The sequence below is a fragment of the Episyrphus balteatus genome, chromosome 2, assembly GCF_945859705.1.
Source record: "Episyrphus balteatus chromosome 2, idEpiBalt1.1, whole genome shotgun sequence".
In the NCBI taxonomy this organism is placed as follows: Eukaryota; Metazoa; Arthropoda; class Insecta; order Diptera; family Syrphidae; genus Episyrphus; species Episyrphus balteatus.
Window position 1 is genome coordinate 14618632 of NC_079135.1, and position 20628 is coordinate 14639259.

Here is a 20628-nt window from a genome sequence, read left to right on the forward strand (position 1 = left end):
AACTGATCGACCTAAAGTCTCCTATAAGACAAAAAAAGCTCTGTATGCAAGCCTCCAAGATCTTCGTCCATCAACACTATAACGTCATTAAAAATAGTGTCTCGATCAAAAAGACAAAAAAAAATAAAATTAAAAAAAAAAACTAACAACCTTACATACTCTCAAGGCATGGTGAACTTTGCCAGCGCAATAATCGCTACTCGACTACTAGGGCACTGCTAGTTTCGAATCTATAGTCACGCAGTTAAGGTGCAAAAGATACATTCGTCGTCGTGGTCGTCTTGTTAGCTTATTTCTCGTTGTTTCTTTTTCTGTAAAAAAAAAAACCTCCTACCTCGATAAATAGTATCCACTTTTAATATCAGTCAACGTAATCTATCTTTTTTTGTTATTATTTTAATTACCAACCTACAATTAAACATAGTGGATGCATCTAAAATACCCCTATCACATGCAATCATATATCCTTTATTAAAACACAGAGAAATTGAAATTGATTCCCGAAATATATCATGTAACCTACAATTCTATAAGATTATTCGTGCTAGATAGTGTCTCTAAACTACAAAAAGGTCTAGAACGACACAGTCTTTTGCTTTATTGTCTTAATCAACTTCAGTGCGATTGATAACCAAAAACGAATATTGGATACGCGAGTACGGGCATTTTATATATGTAATTGGGGTTAATTTGTAAATTAACCAAGTTTTTTGTTTTAGCCGGAAAGATTGAAATCATAGATACTTTTTTGTATCTGATAGATACAATTATTTCATAACCTTTAAAACCACAAAGAGTATATAGTCAAGTTTGTTGTTTAATCTTTTATTCGTTTCGTTTCGTTTTTGGGATAAAAATCAGACTTCAATTTTGTTTGAGTGTTTCTTATAATAATATACAAATTCGTCTGTAGGGTGAAATAAGTTTGATTTGGGTGATTTCTTGCACGGTCTTGGGCTAAATTTCAGTGTTAGCCATTTCACTTTCACTTTATGTTTTGTCGACCAGAGACCTGAAACTGGTTTGCTTTTGTTGTTTCTCGTGTGTTTGTTGGTGAATGCTCACCAAAAAAATAACTAAGATACAGCAGACGCAGTTTTGTATCTTTGGTTTTTTTTTTTTTTAACCTATCTTGGTTTTAGTGTGTGTTAACCTTAAAATTTTGCAACAAAATTTTGGTGTAATCAAAATAAATTTTGAGAAGAAAAAAAAAAAACCAACAAAATCTGTGAAATATTTTATTCGCATAGTGAAACAACAAGTTGAAATTTAAAATTTCATTGCTCAATTGTTAACCTTTAATTTTTTCAGTGTCTGTTGACTGGTATAATTTAATTTAAGTGTATACAAATTTTGTTATAAAATCAATCAAATGTTTGATTGGAAATATACAAAAAACTGCTTTGTTGTAGTGTTTTGAAAAAAAGAAAACTTGTTTTTTTTTTTTTTTACTCAATTCAATTGAAAAATGGCAAATTGTACAATTATCTTGGCAGCTGTAGGAGTACTTATTGCTGCTGCTGGAGCATTTTTTGGATGGTATCTATTTCCATCGGTAGTACATAAACAAGTTGAAGAGGTAAGTTTTTAAAGTGAGAAGATGATGAATATAAGTTGAGTTTGTTATTTTTTTTCTGTGATAGTTTAAATATTTCAAGGAATGAAGTGCTTTTTTATGGGTGGCAAAGAGATACTTTATTTATCTTTGGTTTTTTGTTATTGTTTGAGAGGTGTCAATAAGATTAATATTGACAAATCCATTTAGCAAGTTTTTGTTAGTTTAAAGTAAATATATCTTAAGATGATAAAATGTTTAAGGAGAAGGAGCAGAAAAGTAAAATACCAATATAACTAATAAGAGATTTAAATTTAAAACTATCGCATGTTTTGATTTTTGATTACAAAAATGATTTTTATAAATTGAGGACATTCGTGATGGTACAATAGTTATATGGTTCAATTTTTATTGGATTGCATGTTAGTTCACGGTCATCAATTCTCATGCATGCTTATTATTTAAAGATAGATTTATCAGTTACAACTGGTAGAAAAAAAAAACATTGATTTGATTTGTATTCGAACATAAAAAATGAAAAAAATATAAGCATGCATTCATACAAAATTGTATCTAAATATTTTAATCTGTTATTTAATGACTTAAAAATTGGTTGCTATACAGGGTGTCCCAAAAGTTAACGTCGAAACGAAAACGGTAGATAGGGTAGGTGGAATATTCTCAACAATGTTATACCATTTTGAAAAGAGAATTAAACACACCAACTTTTTAGGTAACTTGCCGAAACATGGTAGTGCATTTTTTTACACTACAGTTCATTGAATTAGAGTCATGTAAAATTTTTTAGTACTTAGTTGGGCAAAAAAGTAATATTTGCTTTGAAACTGAAGCAGCTGAGTTAAAATTTTTAAATGCATTTGGTAGCAGGGTTATTCACGGTTCCGTAACAAAAGAAAAAAATTAGACAAATTAAGATTTGTAGTCACGGCACATGAAAAACCGTCACAAAGTGACCATTTTTTCGAATGCCCATAACTCACAAAATATATGGCTGCGATTTTTTAAATTATTTTTCTGATAACTGTCACCACCTACCCTATCTACCGTTTTCGTTTCGACGTTAACTTTTGGGACACCCTGTATAATTGTGTATCATTGATAGGTTTTTGAAATGTACAATTTTTTGGTTGCCATCGATAAATACCATCTTTTAAGTACAATTTTGGGTGTGTCGTGTCGTGGTTTTGTTATTTTAAATATGTAACCTTTGCCAAAAATTTATTTGGAAAACATGAAACAAGAATTTCCAAATAGATAATCAATATCGATAGAGATGATAATGTGAACCCCCCTATGCTTTACCTATTTTTGTAGATCATGGAGCGGTCGTTAAAGAGCAGGACATTTGAGATTTACAATATTTTGTATCTACAGCAAAACAAGGAGCTTAAAATAAAACTTCTAAATTCATTCTGTAAATAATTAATTCCAAATTGCCAGAATTTAATCAATGCACGTTTTCATTAGCAAAAAGTTAGGCTCAAAATTCCGTCGGGTCAAAAAAAAAAAATGCTTTCAAAATGGTTTGAATATCCAAATCAAGTATGTTTGAAATTTAATATCTTAAAAAAAAAAATTTAATTTTTTGAGTTTTTTACATTAATATAAATCTTTTACTTATTTTTCAAAAAAAAAAACACGCTTTTTAAAAGGAAATATAAAACGAATCATAAAAACAATATTTCAAGAAAATTAATTAGTCTTTTTTAAAAAAGTTTAGTTAAATGTTTTTTTTTTTTTAATTTTCGTTCAAAACAGTTAAGACGTTCACGACAAAATAATAATTCAAAAAATCGGTTCTAGTCAGGTACCTTTAATAACGGTTCAAAAAATATTTTTTATTTAAAAAATAGGAAGTAAATTACATTTTTTTTATAGTAATCTTAAGGACCGTTTTTGAGAAAAATGCAGGTACCTTTAATCTTGGTAAAAAAAAAATCCCTCATGTACAAAGTTTGAAAGTTTCTTTAGTGGAGAGTATTTGGTATTCTCGATCATCATAATGTCATGTATAATTGTTTTCTTTTTCGAAATCATTATAAACCGGTTTTTTAAATTTCTGACTTTTCCCCAAATAATTTTTTTTAACTTTGATTTTTTTAAAAGCAGTTATAGCGATAATGTAAATCAAAATTAAAATTCCCAAAAAAAACTACATATGTATCTAAAAAAATCGAATTTTTATGTAGAACGTGTCTTCGCAAATTTTAAAATAATAAATCCTTGGTTTAAGGACCCCCAACCCTTAAATGAAAATCAATAGTTGGAGTGTGTATTTTTCAAAATACATTTAAATAAACGGAAATAAAAACAAAACTCCTATTAATGGCTTAACTGACCTAAAAACAAACAAAAGTCAATAACCTAAGTATAAAAATTTAAATATTCGTACATAGTACATTTTCAGGCACGTGTTCTTTTATTTATTTTTCATCACTTTCTTATTGTTGGTCGTTATTAATTGATACTCTTGCTATAGAACATCACAAATTTGCGTGTATAAACCATTGTTTACTCACGCACAAATTCACTTGACCCTTTTATGAAGTTGGAGTGGACATTAGTGTGGTCCACGTTATAAGGCAAAAAAATAAACCATATAATTCATTAGTACCCCACGCATTATTTTGCTTCAGACATCAATACCAACACATGCTGAAAGTTTTAGCCCTCAAAAGTAAAAGGAAGAGGGCGCTCATCAGCTTTATAATATTAGACTTTGTTACCCTTACCTTACCCTTAATATCTGATTATATTGTATTAGGACTTGGCTTGAGGTTGGAATTTGGCTTAAACATGATAAGCACGCAAGTTAACGACAACCATGTAAATGATTTTCATGTTTCTTTGGTTTTGAGTCACTAGCTCGTATTTCATTGATTAATTCTGTTTTGTTAACTTTAAGCAAAAAATACTTACAGACAAATTTAAATGAACAAAAATTATTATCTGTAAAAATATCACTTAACTATTGGTTTTTTATGAAAAACTTTACCACATCATAACTTAATCCACTTGATAAATCAAAACAAGAGTTAATTACTAGGCATGAGGACCCAGCTATAATAGCATGTGAGCAAAAACTTTGAGCTTGTTGAGCGCCCACTTACACTTCACCTAAAAAGCTGAAATTTCACGTGTGTAATACAAAACACATATGCAACCAATTTTTGAGTGGGGAACAACGGAAATGTAAAAACCAAAAAATTGGACCACCCTAGTGGACATATTAAGTTCAATGACACAACCATATAAACAGGGTGCTTTTTTTTTAAAAAGGGTTCAAATTATTTTCGTTTTATATAACATGAAACATCAACTTTAATAGATTAGTCGATTAATCTAAATTGTAAATTTGAAATTACTTATGGTAGAATTTTTTTTTATCCATTTTAAAGGTTCTTAAAAAGACACCCCCTGAAAGGCACTGATAAAAAAATCCTTATTTTTATTTCCTTTATTTACTTTGTCATCAATGTTTTACTGTTATTTAAAAAGCATAGCCCCTTTATTTTAATTCTTTCCCTTTTCATATAATTTTCATTGTTATTAAAAAAAATCCTCTTATTTAAATATCTTTGTATTACATATGTACTTATTAAATTTAATGAGTAGGTACATTAAAAAAATGTTAAGGCTATGAAACTTTACTACCTTCATATTTTAATGATTTTTAATGATTTTTTACTTTGCATTCATATACCAACAGAAGTCTATAGATGTTTTTATTTTAATGGGATAAAAAGCTCTCCTTAAATTTAATTTATGTATATGAATAAAGTGAGTTATACATAATACTCGTACTCGAGCTCGAGAACCAGGCGCTATATTATTTGTCAACCAGTAATTTTGAGTTGAGCAATTATTCTTAAACAGATCATTACATATTTCTCTTACGTAACTATCCATAATAATGATAGAATGGATCAAATGAAAAATTGTGGTTTTCACCTAGGGGTTATAAAAAAACTTGTTTCTAGCCTCTAACATCACACATATCAATTTCAATTTACAATTAACATTTTAGAACTCATATTAAATCAAGCAAAAATTATTAAAATAAAATCAGAGTACATTTTTGACATCTTAATTGTGTAATTGTGATTCAGAGATCAGAATGCAAATTCTTTAGAATCAATCAAATACTAGAAAAAATAATCAAAGAAAATCTTGATAATCACTTAGCAGCAAACAATATTCTTCCTGATTATCAATTTGGATTCAGACCCTTCCACAACACCAGCCATCAAATTCTCAGAATAAAAAATCATGTTAAAGAAAAATTCAAAAATAAAGAGTCGACTGCCTTAGTACTCTTAGATATTGAAAAGGCCTTCGATACTGTCTGGCACGACGCATTAATCCACAAACTTGTACAATTTAACTTCCCAATGAGTATAGTAAAAATTATCCAAAGCTTTTTAGATGGGAGAAAATTTTTAGTAAAAGTTCAAAACGAAAAATCTTCTTTGCAAAATATTCCATATGGAATTCCTCAAGGTACAGTACTTGGTCCAACTCTCTTCAATATCTTTGTCGCAGATTTACCCAATCTGGGAAACAGTATAGGTATTGCAATGTTTGCTGACGACACGGCTATTTTTACATCAGGTACATATTTCCTAGACGTTTGTCATACATTGCAAATGTCTCTTTCTACAATAGAAAAATACTTTTTCAAATGGAAGATTAAGGTAAACCCCTTGAAAACGCAAGCTATTTGGTTTACAAGACGTCGAAAATCGTGTTTCCTCCCAAACAATGTACAGCTTCGAATGGGCACCGTGAACATTGACTGGTCCGAACATTGTCGATATCTTGGTGTTATAATAGACAAAAAATTTAGTTTTCAAAAACATATATCTACTACTATTGATAAGATAAATCTATATAAAAGAATTCTTTACCCATTAATATGTAGAAGTTCGAAACTTAGCAAAGAAAATAAAATTTTAATGTTTAAGTTAATTTTCCAATCCATCCTCCTATACGGTGCTCCTGTTTGGAACGATTGTGCCAAAACTCACAAACTTAAGCTTCAAATATGCCAAAACAAACTTCTAAAAATGATGCTTGATTTACCATGGTGTTATTCAACTTACAGGCTTCATGAAAAATCCAATGTCAACTTTTTGAACTCCCTTATTGAAAATTTAACCCAAAAATTTTATGTAAATTGTTCCTTCTCTGATAATGAACTGATTAAATGTTTATCAACACCATAACGTTATATATATTATCATTTTATATATATATTTAAAGGCTCTAGATTTGGAGTGAATGAATTTGTCGAATGGTTTACTTTTCTAAAAGGAATCCTTTGGCAATGTTTGTTTTCTTCGGATCTGCGACCTAATATATACATTATAATTTAAAAAACTTAATGTGGGAGTGCAATATTAGTTTTAAGAGTTAAATAAGGGTTTTTGTTCGTAGCTTTCCCTTGAATTATTAATATCAATTTCATTATACAACTTATTGTCATTATATGTTTGTTTAAATTATAGTTGAAAAGGAAAATAATTATCCTAAATCTCTAACTTGTAACTACCAAATGTAAAAAGAAACTCTGTTATTGCTACTTAATAAATAAATAAATAAATCAAGCAAAAATTATTAAAATAAAATCAGAGTACATTTTTGACATCTTAATTGTGTAATTGTGATTCAGAGATCAGAATGCAAATTCTTTAGAATCAATCAATTTATTAGTATTAGAAACTAAATGTTTAATTAAAAAAAAGTACAATGCACTGCTTTGTTTTAGTATGTTAGATATCTACGTGATGACGTTGCGTAAAACTTATTCCGGTCGTAAAATAAAAGCAAATTGTTTTTATTTTATCTAGCCGAATAAGATCGACATGAATAATGTAAATAAAGTGTCTTATGTACGTCAAGTGAATTATTTTATTAGGTGATAAAATGTCATAAAATGTCAGTTAACTGTTCAGTGATATGTACTGATGAGTTTGTTTTACAAAGCTTGATCGAATTAGAAATTAGAAATCCCATCTCCCAAAAAATTGAACACGGCCAACTCAGTTGGTGTTGCCATATTCAAAGGAGAGATCTTGAGAGCCCCCGTCAAAAAGGCATTATCATACAATGTTCCAGTAAGAAACAAGAAGAAAGGTAGGCTTAAAAACTCCTAGTACAAGCAAATGCAAACTCCTGGTAAACCCGGCACACTCCACAGGTGCATCACTAGTGTGAAGCAGACACGTAAGAGAGTTATGATTCTTCGACATACATTGGGATTATAACATCTCCGATTAAAAGGAAAAAGAAGAGTCTGTTTTATGACGATATAAAAAAAATGTTTGTTATGGTGCAAATGTACCAAAATGAATTTTTATAATATTTTTATAAATAAAGTCTTAGGCTAGGCGCACACATGCGATTTTGATGTGTGTTCACAGTCATTGAAATCCTTGTGATCCATTTTTGCGACTGAATAATCGCGCGACTAAAATCGCATGTGTGCGCCTAGCTTTACACAGAGTATCCCACAGTGAACCCCACAGACAAATTCAATGGAATTCTGATGTTATTCTTGTGCGAAAAACTTAGGGCACAATTTTCTCGTTTTCGATTTATAACGGTTATATTCGTTTTGGGTGTAGTTTTCTTTAAATGGCTTTTTGTTTGCCAAAGTGCAGTCGATTTTTCAAATTTTAATTTATTCAAACACGAATTAATTATCTAATTGTCTAAAACCTGATTCATAACTTTTTTCTTTAATCTAACGGTTTTTTTTTCGAAATTTATCTAAACATTTTTTATCACGTTTTTTACTTTTTTCTTTTTTTTTTATTTCATTTGAAGTTATTTTATTTTAAAAAAATGCATTATTTGCATTTTTTTCAGCGAAGAATTAATGGGTGATTTTTCTTATTACATAAGGTACCTACTTTTATTTTATTTCAAAAACTAGAAAATTTTAATTTAAAAACGACAAATTATGTTAAAGTAAAAACAAAATATTTTTTTGGAAAAAGATGGATAAAACATTTAAATAACTTTTAATAAGTAAAACCTCAAAAATTAAAACGAAATTTTAAAACCGTTGAAATAAAATAAATGACTAAGTCGCTAGAACCGTTTTTTTTTTTTAATAATTTTTATAAATACAAATTTTCAAACATTTTTTGAACAAAAAATATGGCATGTTATTCTTAAAAATTTATTATAGGACGTTTAAAAAAATTTTAAAAAAAAATCATTGGCACGTTTTCAAGAAATAGATTTTCGAAAACAAAATTTTGAAAAATATATTTATAGTAGGATCCTTTGCTATTTGCTCTATTACGGGTATTTTTTTTAATCAAAATCTTTAGGGTCGTTTTTGGAAAAAAAAACTAGATTTTGTAATCTAGGCGTAGGTACCTACCGGTAATTTCGCCCCAAAAAAATTAATTTCAATTTGTATAGGTACTTATTTTGTATAGTTTTTAGTTAATTGTCAGAAATAAATCAGCTCTTTCCTCCCAAATAAGTTGCAAAAGGCATTTTTTGTTGTTTTTTTTTCACAAATAAAACACTATGACGTCTTTTTAGAAAAAAAAAAAATAATATATGATTTTTTTTTATGATATCATTTTTGTTTTAAAAATTTAGGGATAGTAAAATGTTTGCCTCTAAAGGGTTCACATAGCTAATAACATAAATTTTGACCATCGTCAACCTCTTTCCGCTCATCTCCCTCCTTGTATACGAACAAAAAATTGTTGTCATATGAAAAGAGTTGGAGAAAAAAGGAAAAAACCGAATGAACAATAACAGACTTGTGTGAGTTAGTAAAAATGCTAGTCGTTTCAAGTAAACTTCAAAATTGGAAAACCTGTTCGGGGTAACACGCAGAAAAATGATCGGTTAAAAACAACGTAAGGCTCATGTAAAATTAACAGAGGCAGATTGTTAATATAACACATGCAAACTAACCCGGTTAAAATGACACGAGTCGACTCGGTTATTCAAAATTGTTTAATCTAACCCACTTTCACGGTTAAATTTTTTCTAACATCTCAAATTTAAGCGGAGTTTCTTGATCAAGTGTATCGGTTAAAATAACCTTCTAAAATGGTAATTTTAAACAATTTAACTTAACCGAGGCGACTACGTTGATTACCTATAGTAACGAGAACTATGTAGTTTTTAACCAAGACTACGTTATTTTTAACACAATTTTTTTTAACCCACCGAAAATTTTCTATAAGTCCATTATTTTTCTGCGTTTGGACTTGGTTTCTAGGGAGTGAATCAGTTTTGCTATTGCTCATAGTTTCCCTTATAATTGCTCATATTTTAATGGAACTTAGATTATTCAAACAAAGTTCACGCATCAGAATTGTCCTCTAGAAAAAAGATTATATTGATTCATAAGTCAAGCTGCGGTTTTAAAATCATTCATGGCAAAACAACAAAAATATCTCTTGAACTTTGTATTCTTGACTTCAACGCTCCCTTTCACCATTGATATACTTAATTATCTTGAATAGAGCTTATCTGAATTCGCAATTCCCTTCCATAATCACAAAACATAAGTTTCTTAAAACGACAGCCCAGTCTTTCATACATCACTTCTGCTACTACTTAGCATTCTTGTAATACCAACACGAAGCGTCGCTTGTTGTCTGTTGTATCTATGAATCATAATAACATTGGTACTCGGTTTGAGTATGATTCGACTGAGCGCGCGTGCTGTGTGTGGAATTATTTGCGTCAAATTAAAACTTTTCCCACCATTAAATAAATTTTTATTCTTCGCCACTGACCCCGAACAATGGAAATAAACTTTATTTTTTTGGTTAAACTCGAAGCTCACACGTCTAACCAACATCGAATCAAGACATGAACTTGAGCTCCAAAAAAAAAGACAACATAAAAACAATTTGCTGCAAAGAAAAAAGATAAATTATTTCATAACAAATCATGCCAATGAATTTCAAAGAAGTTAAGTAGATGGAAAAAAAATCAAAAACAGAAGAGAAAAAAAAAATCGCAAACCCAAATTGGACAACGCTATAAAGCCGGATGGTCAAGTGCCGCCTAACCGGTTGGAATATGGGGTGCTCCATGCGTAACTAAGTTGTAAAAAATCTATGTAATTATCAAAGAGTCCAACTGTCGTCATCATAGCATTTTGATCACGTCTCTGTTTTGATTAAAAATATTATAAAGTCAAATATGAATAGGTCACAGTTGGAGTATAGAAATAGAGAGATACTTAATATTTCTTTCGCAATTATTCAGATACTATATTTTGTCTGTGGTGGAGAGACCATAACAAAAAAAATATCGGCCAGTGTCGTTTCGTGCAAATATTTTGTTTTATTTTTAAAAGTTTGAGCACTTTTGACCTTGATTTATAGTTTTGATTTAGTCAATGATTAGCTGGGGTAACGAATATATTTAATGGGAAATTTATATTCTGATTGACTTTTTTTTTTGCGCGCGCTCCTCCTTTGCACATTCGATTAGATTTGGAGGTCATACATATATGAATGTTTGTTTGTACTTTCAAACAGCTTTTGCTTTATAGCATGTTGGAAAAACTCCAAAGTTTAATAGTTTTCTTGCATGCTAATGTGATGATTCTTCGTCAAGTTAGTAGTCAAGGATAAAAGCAATGCGTTTCTAATACTAGTTCAAGATTTGATAGAATTTAAAATAAATTTGTGCAATGGATTGCTTTTATAAGTGGAAATGAATAATTACAGGATATAACATGTTTTGCAATTCATGTATTCTTAATGAATACATTTTCATGTTTCTTTTTATTAATATTATAATAATTCTATTAAAATGCAACAAACAAACCGTTAAAATGACAGGTTAAAATCCGGAAAAACTGATATAATAATTCAAAATAGCAAAATATTTCCTTAATTTTATCATTTAATGTATTCGAAATATAAAAAAGGATTAAAAACACCTTTTTAAATGGTTTTAATCTCCAAACTAAGTAAAAGTTTGGTATTTAATTTCTTGTATACAACAAAGAATTTTTAGATATTTTTTAAAAAAATTGTAGAATCGTTTTTTTGTTTTTAACATCAAATTCAAAAAATTGATTTTTCAAAAACAAAATATTTATAAAACAAAATCTAACACCGAAGGTTTTGGAAATTTCTACACATTTAATATTATGGCTAGGTACCTAAACGCTTTTGTCTTTTAGTAAAAAGCCAAAAATCAACCTAATGGTGCAAAAAATATTTTCCATATTTCAAATGCAGCACCTTTTTTGCCACAAAATCGTTTTTATTGTTTCACATGGAGCCGTTAAGTTTTCAAAAAACAAAATTGGTGAAAGAGTGTTTTTTTGAATGGTTGAGTTATGTATGTGTATAAAAAGTTTACAGCTTAGGTATATAAATTTTGTTTATTTTTTTAACTTGGTGGAAAATGGTAAATTGGTGCCTGTGGTATCTACCACAAACAACAGTCTATAAAAATATTTAAAGGGTGTTTTTCAGGAAATAAGGAAAATGCTTACGAACTTTATTGAAAATGTTGTCTTTGGCATGAGAATATTTAGAATAAAATAAGTTTATAATTTTCTTGATATGCAAGGGTGTTTTTTAGGTTGTACGGAAAATTTGGATTTATTGCAAAAAAAAATAAGTAATAATAATAGTCCCAATGAAAATTCAACATTTTGAGATTGAAAACAAGAATCAGAAGTGGTTAAAAGGGTGTTTTATTTTATTAAAAAAAAAAAAAATAGACGAGCCATCCTAATAATATGGTGGATAGGCCTTTGTACATACATAGGTTAAAGAATTACAAATCTATTTTGGGATTTCGAAAAAAAATCCTACCCCTTGCCAAAAAAAACCATTTTGCAAATTGTTCTCAAAATTCATCGAGTCATACATCTAAGAAAAGGTATCTTTAAACTAAATTCACAATTGAAACAAAAAACTTTCTATGAGGTATGGTTCTTGAGTTATTTGCAATCGAAATATTTTTTTTTTATTTTTTATACATTCGGAGGCAGGTAGTTTCAAAACAAAGTTTCGAAATAAGTTTTAGTTTGAAAAAATTGCTTCATGGTGAATAGCCCTTTGCAGTACAAAAACTACAAATCTATTTTTTTGTATTAAAAAAAAAACCAAGGTTAAACTCTTTGCCCCAAAAAAAAAAAAAAGAGTGTGTGTACACATGTACACGCGACTGAAGTTATACTTCTCATTCAGTAATGTAAATGAATTTCATTTGATATTTTTAATTTCTATTATTAAATTAATTAATCCACACATCGTTTTTTTACATTTTTATCAAGTGAACAATAAATTAATTCTTTCATCCTCCTTGCGTCCATGTAGTTTTCAATTTGTTCTGTGAAATTTACACATGTTGTGCGGTTCAGAACGTACGGTATACGCTTAACGAAACTAAATGAATTGAGCATAAAATGTGCGATATGGTTATTTTATGAGGATTGTGTGTGCTTCAGCACTAGTAGTAGCAATATGGAACTTGCAGAGTTGCTACAAAGCTCAAAAGTGAGCTGAGCTCAGCTCACAGCTCAGCTCAAATTTTGAGCTAGCTGAATTTTTGAGCTATGTACCATAGCTCAGCTCATTTGAGCTGAGCTGAAAGTCAGCTGAGCTGATGGTTGAGCTGAGCTGTTGGGTGAGCTAAAGTAAAGTGAGCTGAGCTGAGCTGTGATGGGTGAGAGGATACATTGATTTTTATTTGGAAAGTATAATGAAATATGAAGATATTTTAAACTTTTATAAAACACCATAGCTCAAGATGTTTGGTTCTAGTTATTAATGGAATTATTTTAACACATGGATATTTTTATAAATAAAACAGATAATTTTTCGTGATCTTTCTCTTTACTCCAGTCAAAGCGTCATTTGACCTTGCGATGAGAGGCACTGTCTGTTTTTATTTCATGGATCGATGGGGGTATATTTAAAAGGCTTAAACCCAATTTCTCACCACCTGATCATTCTTTTTAGCGGAGTTATTCACAAAAATGCATTTTTTGGGATATTTTACTTCTAAGCTAATATCTTTGCTCCAGATTATCGTAGACCAAAAAATAAACATACATTCTCTTCCTTATAATATTTTCTATCGTTGTATGTAATTTCATTGTATTTGCGTGAGTAAATATAAAATGGCAGCCATTTAAAGTCAAATTCTTGTTGTTAAAAAACACATTTTTGTCATTATTTCGAAAAAAGCTTATATCATGATTAACATTTTTCTAACCTATTTTGTAGCCCTGTTCATGTCCTGCATTTTAAAGAAAAAATGAGCTCTTTATCACCAAAGATGGCCGAGCTATTGATAAATGAACGCATGCAAAACCGGTGCGAAAACACCCAAAAATATCGTTTTTTGGGAATAACTCCACTTCAGAATGTCCTACGGCCAAAAATAAAGCAATGAATTGTTCGTTACAACATTTTCTATAAATTTAGTGCACAATCTTTTTGTTGAAACAAATAAAAAATAAGTAATATTAAGTCAAAGTCGTTTTTTTGTTTAAGCAAACTCTTGCCTTATTATTTTGCAAACGGTGCGAGTATTGGCTAAGAAAATAAAATATTATTGTAGTCCTTTAAATTATCTACAATTAAAAAAAAAATTTAGCTTTCTACGACCCACGGGAGCCGAGCTATTATAATTTTAAGAAAGCATTAATCCGTACGAAAATTCAAAAAAATTTCCCTTGTTTATGATTCGAATACAAGTTCTCAGTGAGAGGGGTTGTTTTCATTGTTTCTTGTTATAAGAGAATTTGTCTTATGTTTGTTCGTTGGTCATTTGGACCTTTTTTAAAAAATTAATTACTCGGCTCGTGTGGGTCGTAGAGAGCTAATTTTTTTTTTTAATTGTAGATAATTTAAAGGACTACAATAATATTTTATTTTCTTAGCCAATACTCGCACCGTTTGCAAAATAATAAGGCAAGAGTTTGCTTAAACAAAAAAACGACTTTGACTTAATATTACTTATTTTTTATTTGTTTCAATAAAAAGATTGTGCACTAAATTGATAGAAAATATTGTAACGAACAATTCATTGCTTTATTTTTTGCCGTATGACATTCTGAAGTCGAGTTATTCCCAAAAAACGATATTTTTGGGTGTTTTCACACCGGTTTTGCATGCGTTCATTTATCAATAGGTCGGCCATCTTTAGTGATAAAGAGTTCATTTTTTCTGTAAAATGCAGGACATGAACAGGGCTACAAAATAGGTTAGAAAAATGTCAATCATGATATAAGCTTTTTTCGAAATAATGACAAAAATGTGTTTTTTAACAACAGGAATTTGACTTTAAATGGCTGCCATTTTATATTTACTCACGCAAATACAATGAAATTACATACAACGATAGAAAATATTATAAGGAAGAGAATGTATGTTTATTTTTTGGTCTGCGATAATCTGGAGCAAAGATATTAGCTTAGAATTAAAATATCCCAAAAAATGCATTTTTGTGAATAACTCCGCTAAAAAGAATGATCAGGTGGTGAGAAATTGGGTTTAAGCCTTTTAAATATACCCCCATCGATCCATGAAATAAAAACAGACAGTGCCTCTCATCGCAAGGTGAGGCCCTTTTTTCCGACGCTTTGACTGGAGTACTTGGTTTTTTTTAACCCTAGAAAGATAATCATAATATACGTCTCAGAGACGTATGATTCTAAAAAAGATTTTTGGTCTTATGTGTTATGTTAACACTTTTTGTCATATTTATTTAACTCATTACTTAGATTATTTTAAAGAAGTGATATAATAAATCAAATCAATTTAACAAAAACCCAGAAATTTGAATTGAATTAGATAAAACAGTTCTTTACACGCCATACGTCTTACAGACGTAGATTATCTTTCTAGGGTTAATAGTAAATATATTTCTATTTTTTTAGTAAAATATTTCTTTTTTAATCATAAAAAAAATCAGGTACAATCCGGTTTTACGACTTTTTTCAAAATTCCGAGAAAATCGCGTTTGAAAGTTGGGGTAAATTTTTTTTTCGAAAAATCCCCGAATTTTTGAACGCTCCTGGAAGCTAAACCGCTTGAGAGCAATTTTTGGGAGTGGTGCCAAATGATAGCTTGTGTCATGGGCCTACGCTTTGCACATTATCAGATTTTTAAAAAATCGCCTTCCATGTTAAACCGCCACATCATGCCTTTTTTTCAGAATCGGGCTTAACTTTTTTTTTACCTTTAAGTTCTCCTGGTTTGAGAACGCGTGTACCTACAGGGATGGAAGTTGTACCCAAATGTAGGTTAGAGTCCCCGCTACCTTTTGGCATCAAAAAATTTTTTTTCATTTTTTTCAAAATTCCGAGATATAGGCGTTGCAAGGCTTTGATCTAGAGACAGGGGAGTGGTGCCATATGAAAGCTTATATTCTCAGCTACCCGAAAGTGGTATAATCCGGTTTTTCGATTTTTTTCAAAATTCCGAGAAAATCGTGTTTGAAAGTTGGGGTAAATTTTTTTTTTCCAAAAATCCCCGAATCTTTGAACGCTCCTGGAAGCTAAGCCGCTTGAGAGCAATTTTTGGGAGTGATGCCAAATGATAGCTTGTGTCATGGGCCTACGCTTTGCACATTGTCAGATTTTTAAAAAATCGCTTTGCATGTTAAACCGCCACATCATGAATATTTTTTCAGAATCGGGCTTAACTTTTTTTTTACCTTTAAGTTCTCCTGGTTTGAGAACGCGTGTACCTACAGGGATGGAAGTTGTACCCAAATGTAGGTTAGAGTCCCCGCTACCTTTTGGCATCAAAAAAAATTTTTTCATTTTTTTCAAAATTCCGAGATATAGGCGTTGGAAGTTGGGGCGCTCACTTTCAGCTCAGCTCAAATGAGCTAAGCTATGGTACCTAGCTCAAATTTGAGCTGAGCTGTGAGCTGAGCTGAAATGTTAGCTTTTTGCAACCCTGGCAACTTGCCACATGTAACTTGCCACATGCAACTTGCCACACGCAATTTGCCACATGCAACTTGCCACACGCAACTTGCCACATACAACTTGCCACATGCAACTTGCCACATACAACTTGCCACATGCAACTTGCCACATGAAACATGTAACTTGCTACGTGTTGTGTGTTTTATGTTTGCCGTACTGTGGCGTACTGCATTTTTAAATACTAAAGTACTGAGTACTCTAAAGGTGAAACGACAGCCCTGCTACCCAGGGTGATCGCGTCATAATCCCTTTGACATTCTTGTCAAAAAGTAAATTTTCATACCCACCCTCCCATAAGAAGTATAACTTCAAAAATCATTTTGAAAAGTTTTCTCCACATCCTTCGAGTGAGACATCAAAATGATGGGTTCTTAAAGCTCTACTTACAATTAAATCCAAATTTTTTTTTTTTTTTTAGGTCTTGTTTCTATTTTACTTTCAGTCGATTTTTGCTTCCTACATTCAGAAGTATGTAGATAACTTCGTATCAAAGTTACGAAATAAGTTTTGGTTTAAAGATGCATATGAGTTCGTGGTAATTTAGGTACAAAAACTACAAATCTTAATAAGATGATCTCCATTGACCATTGATTTATGAAAGCCTTTGAGAATAATATTATTTCCTCGAGAACTATTTCAAAACTTTCACATTACATTCACATTAGGCTTAAAAGTTAAACGGTCACTGTGGCGTATACGTACTATTTTTTTTTTTTTTTTTTTTAATTTAAATTAATAAGGTTTCTTTTGACCAAATAAAAAAAATTAAAATTATATTTTTATTTGATTTGTAATGTGACACAAATATGCAACAGCGATTTTTGAACACTACCTTTTTAGCTAACTTTTATTTAGACCTCTGGGCAAAGCTAATATTATCTAAAATGCCATATTGCTAAAATGAACGCTTGTTTTAGTTTAACAGCTTACTTGCAGGGAAGCTGTCTGTGTAATAAATTTATGTTGAAGATTTTGAATAAACAACAACAACTTGTGCGTGTTACCACAAAGTTCATAGGCTGAAGTTATAGCTATTTCTTAAAACGGTGATATAACTTGTTCAGGTTTCAGGAACGATATGTTTGTTTTAATTTAATTTAATTTTTTTTTTTTTTTTTTTTGAGAAAACAAAATTTCTGATGTTTTTTTCTAAAAGTTAATTCTGCTACAATTTCCGGGAATAATTTTGTTAAAAAAACAAACATGTTTAACTTCATTTCCTTCCTATAAATGTAAATAAATCTTATGAATTACTTAGCACACAATCCATTTCTATGACGTTCCTAACACCTGCGCTAATCAGATTCATTCAATTAAACAAATATTTTGTACACTTTTTGTATTTATTTTTAAAATGACAGAATACTAAAGAATCTCATAATTGCATTTTGACGAATTATGACGACTTAATCTCATATACAATTGTAGTTTTTTTGTATTGTATTTTTATGAAATAACAACTCGGATGTACAAGTATAATAATCTCTGATTGTAATAATTGAGAGATTGAACCTGGAACCAAACAATAATAATAAAGAATAATAATCAATGACTATTGTTCCATCCACAGCACGACTTGTGGCAATTGATCTTTGCTCATTTATTCCTAAGTGACTAGTTAATTAATATGTAAATAAATTGCCTTTGACGTTGCCAATGGCCAGGCCAACGGTTTTGCACAATTTACAAACGTAAATAAATGTTTATGCAAAAAAAAAAATGAATTAAAAATACTATTGAATAAAGATTTTTGTGTTTTTGTTGAAAATGACTCATTTCTTATTAATTTTATTTGTTTATTTCTATTTTCAGGGAGTTGTGATAGCAGATGGCACGGAACAATATGAACGTTTCCTAAGGCTTCCGCAGCCTATTTCCTTCAAAGTTTACATCTTTAATGTGACAAATGTGAACAGAGTTCAACAGGGTGCCATACCAATTGTGCAGGAAGTTGGTCCATATGTCTATAAGTATTTTATTTGAATTTAACCATTTTTTTAAGTAAGTTTTATTCTAATATTGATTTTGCTTAAAAAAATATAGACAATATAGAAGTAAACGAGTGAAGCAATTCTCTCGAGACGGATCTAAAGTTACCTATGTACAAGACTATCGGTTTGAGTTCGACGAGGAGGCATCAGCTCCTCATACTCAATCAGATACAGTAGTTGCCTTAAATATGCATATGAATGTAAGTAAGACTAAACCATCCATTTCCATCATTTTCAACTTCTTCATCTCGTCCAAATCTTTTTTGATTCTTTAAAAAAATACAAACAAAAAAAACCTATCGAATTTGCAGGCATTTTTACAAGTTTTCGAAAGAGAAATAACAGATATTTTGCAAGGTTTTGCAAATAGATTTAATCGAACCCTGAGTCGAACGCCAGGCGTTCGAGTGCTCAAACGACTGATGGAACGAATTCGAGGGAAACGTAAAGTAATTTTATCATACGCAATATTATAAGAATGCTGGTGACTAAATTTTCTCTTCTTAGCCAACAAATCAAAATCAAACAAAACATTCATATAACCATAATTCGACAATAATTAAGTTATTCATTTTGCTACGGTAATTTTAATTGGATATTTTGCATGATTTTTTAATACATTTTGGGTTATTATTTTTTTTTATTTATTTGTATATTTTGTCAACGAATTAAAATATTTAACAAGAGCTTAACTCAAGATTTTGAAGACATTTATTTTTAGTTTTATTTTTTTTCGGTTTTTTTTGTTGGTTTTGCATGGCTTATAGTTAAAAATTATGAATAATTGATTTTTTTGTGTGAAATATTCAAAACTTTGTGTCTGAAATGTTTGGAGGGTAGAAATATTTATTGCTAAATTGAATATGCATAGAAACTTGATTATTCATTGATCAATAACAATTTTGATTATTTTTTTTTTTTGATAAGGAAACGGTTGTATAGTTTTCTAGTATTTTTAATCAATGACCAGAACATTTATTATTGCTATTTAGAAGACATAACAATAAATTAACAATATAAAGAATGTTGATTTGTTTGTAAAATAATTTTTTGTTGCTTACTCAACGGGATTCCCATTAAATCTAGCTATGTAAACCACATTCACAGAAATTCTTTTTGAGAATTTACAAATCTTGCATAATTTATTGTAAACGATATTTTCAATTTCTATAAAAAAAAATTATTGTAAAAACAATTCAGAAATACTTATAAAATTGCATCTTAATTACATATGTCCATTATTTCCATTTTTTAAAACATTATTTCTTAATAAATTGTCATTTTTAATTCAATTTTACCTATGTTCTGACATAGAAATGATTCTTACTACAATTAAAATGGTATAGGTACAAATTAGTTTCATAAATCTTTTTATTTTCTCAAATTAGGTCTTATGTTCTATGTTCTGAAATTGTCTCATTCGATGCCATTTTTCTTGACAATGACAACAAACAACTGAATTAACATTATTTTATTTATACGTCAGGAGATGGGTGAAGTCAGATGAAGGTCGAATAATCAAAAGCTTAAAAAACTATAGACATTAGTAGACCATCAAAATTTTTTTTTAGTATTCAATATACGAATGTTCTTCAAAACATGATTCTTTAAGCTATTGGACATTATATCTGTGCACAAAATAACACCTCAGAATTTGTTTTTTTTTTTTGTACATTTTCAACTACATATCGCTGGCTGAGAACTATAATGTTCTATGTCTGCAGGGATTTCTATAAGACATAGAACATTATAGTTCTCACCCAGCGATATGTAGTTAAAGTTTTTCTAGCTCTAGAAAATAAACGGAAAAATTAAAATTGAAAACTTAAATAACCGAGAATTTGAACAATAACGAAGAAAAAATAATAAAAATTATTATTATTTTAAGTGGAGCGATTGAATATAATTTATGAAAGACATGAGTTTTGCCATATTTCAAGCCCTTTTTCATTTTTGTTAATATTTCCTTTTAAACGGATACCTCCCACGGCTTTAACGATTTCAGTTGAATTGGATGTACAATGTACATACGTAATGAACGTATTGTTTCTAGCTTTTTTAGTTTTTCTCCAAAAAAACAAAAATCGGATAACAAAAAT

At 29.8% G+C, this 20628-nt stretch overlaps 1 protein-coding gene across 2 annotated transcripts in view; it reads left to right on the forward strand.

Moving 5' to 3' along the window:
- Positions 1-214: 214 nt before the first annotated feature.
- Positions 215-20628, forward strand: part of LOC129912250 (sensory neuron membrane protein 2) — a 40764-nt gene continuing 20350 nt past the window's right edge. The window contains exons 1-5 of one of the 2 annotated variants that reach the window (XM_055990403.1): positions 215-370; positions 1312-1579; positions 18351-18508; positions 18582-18729; positions 18841-18978. In XM_055990403.1, coding sequence (XP_055846378.1) covers positions 1469-1579; positions 18351-18508; positions 18582-18729; positions 18841-18978 — 555 coding nt within the window. In that variant the 5' untranslated portion in view covers positions 215-370; positions 1312-1468. Of the gene's footprint in view, positions 371-1311; positions 1580-18350; positions 18509-18581; positions 18730-18840; positions 18979-20628 lie in introns of those variants that run through there. The other variant, XM_055990404.1, reaches the window with a different exon arrangement.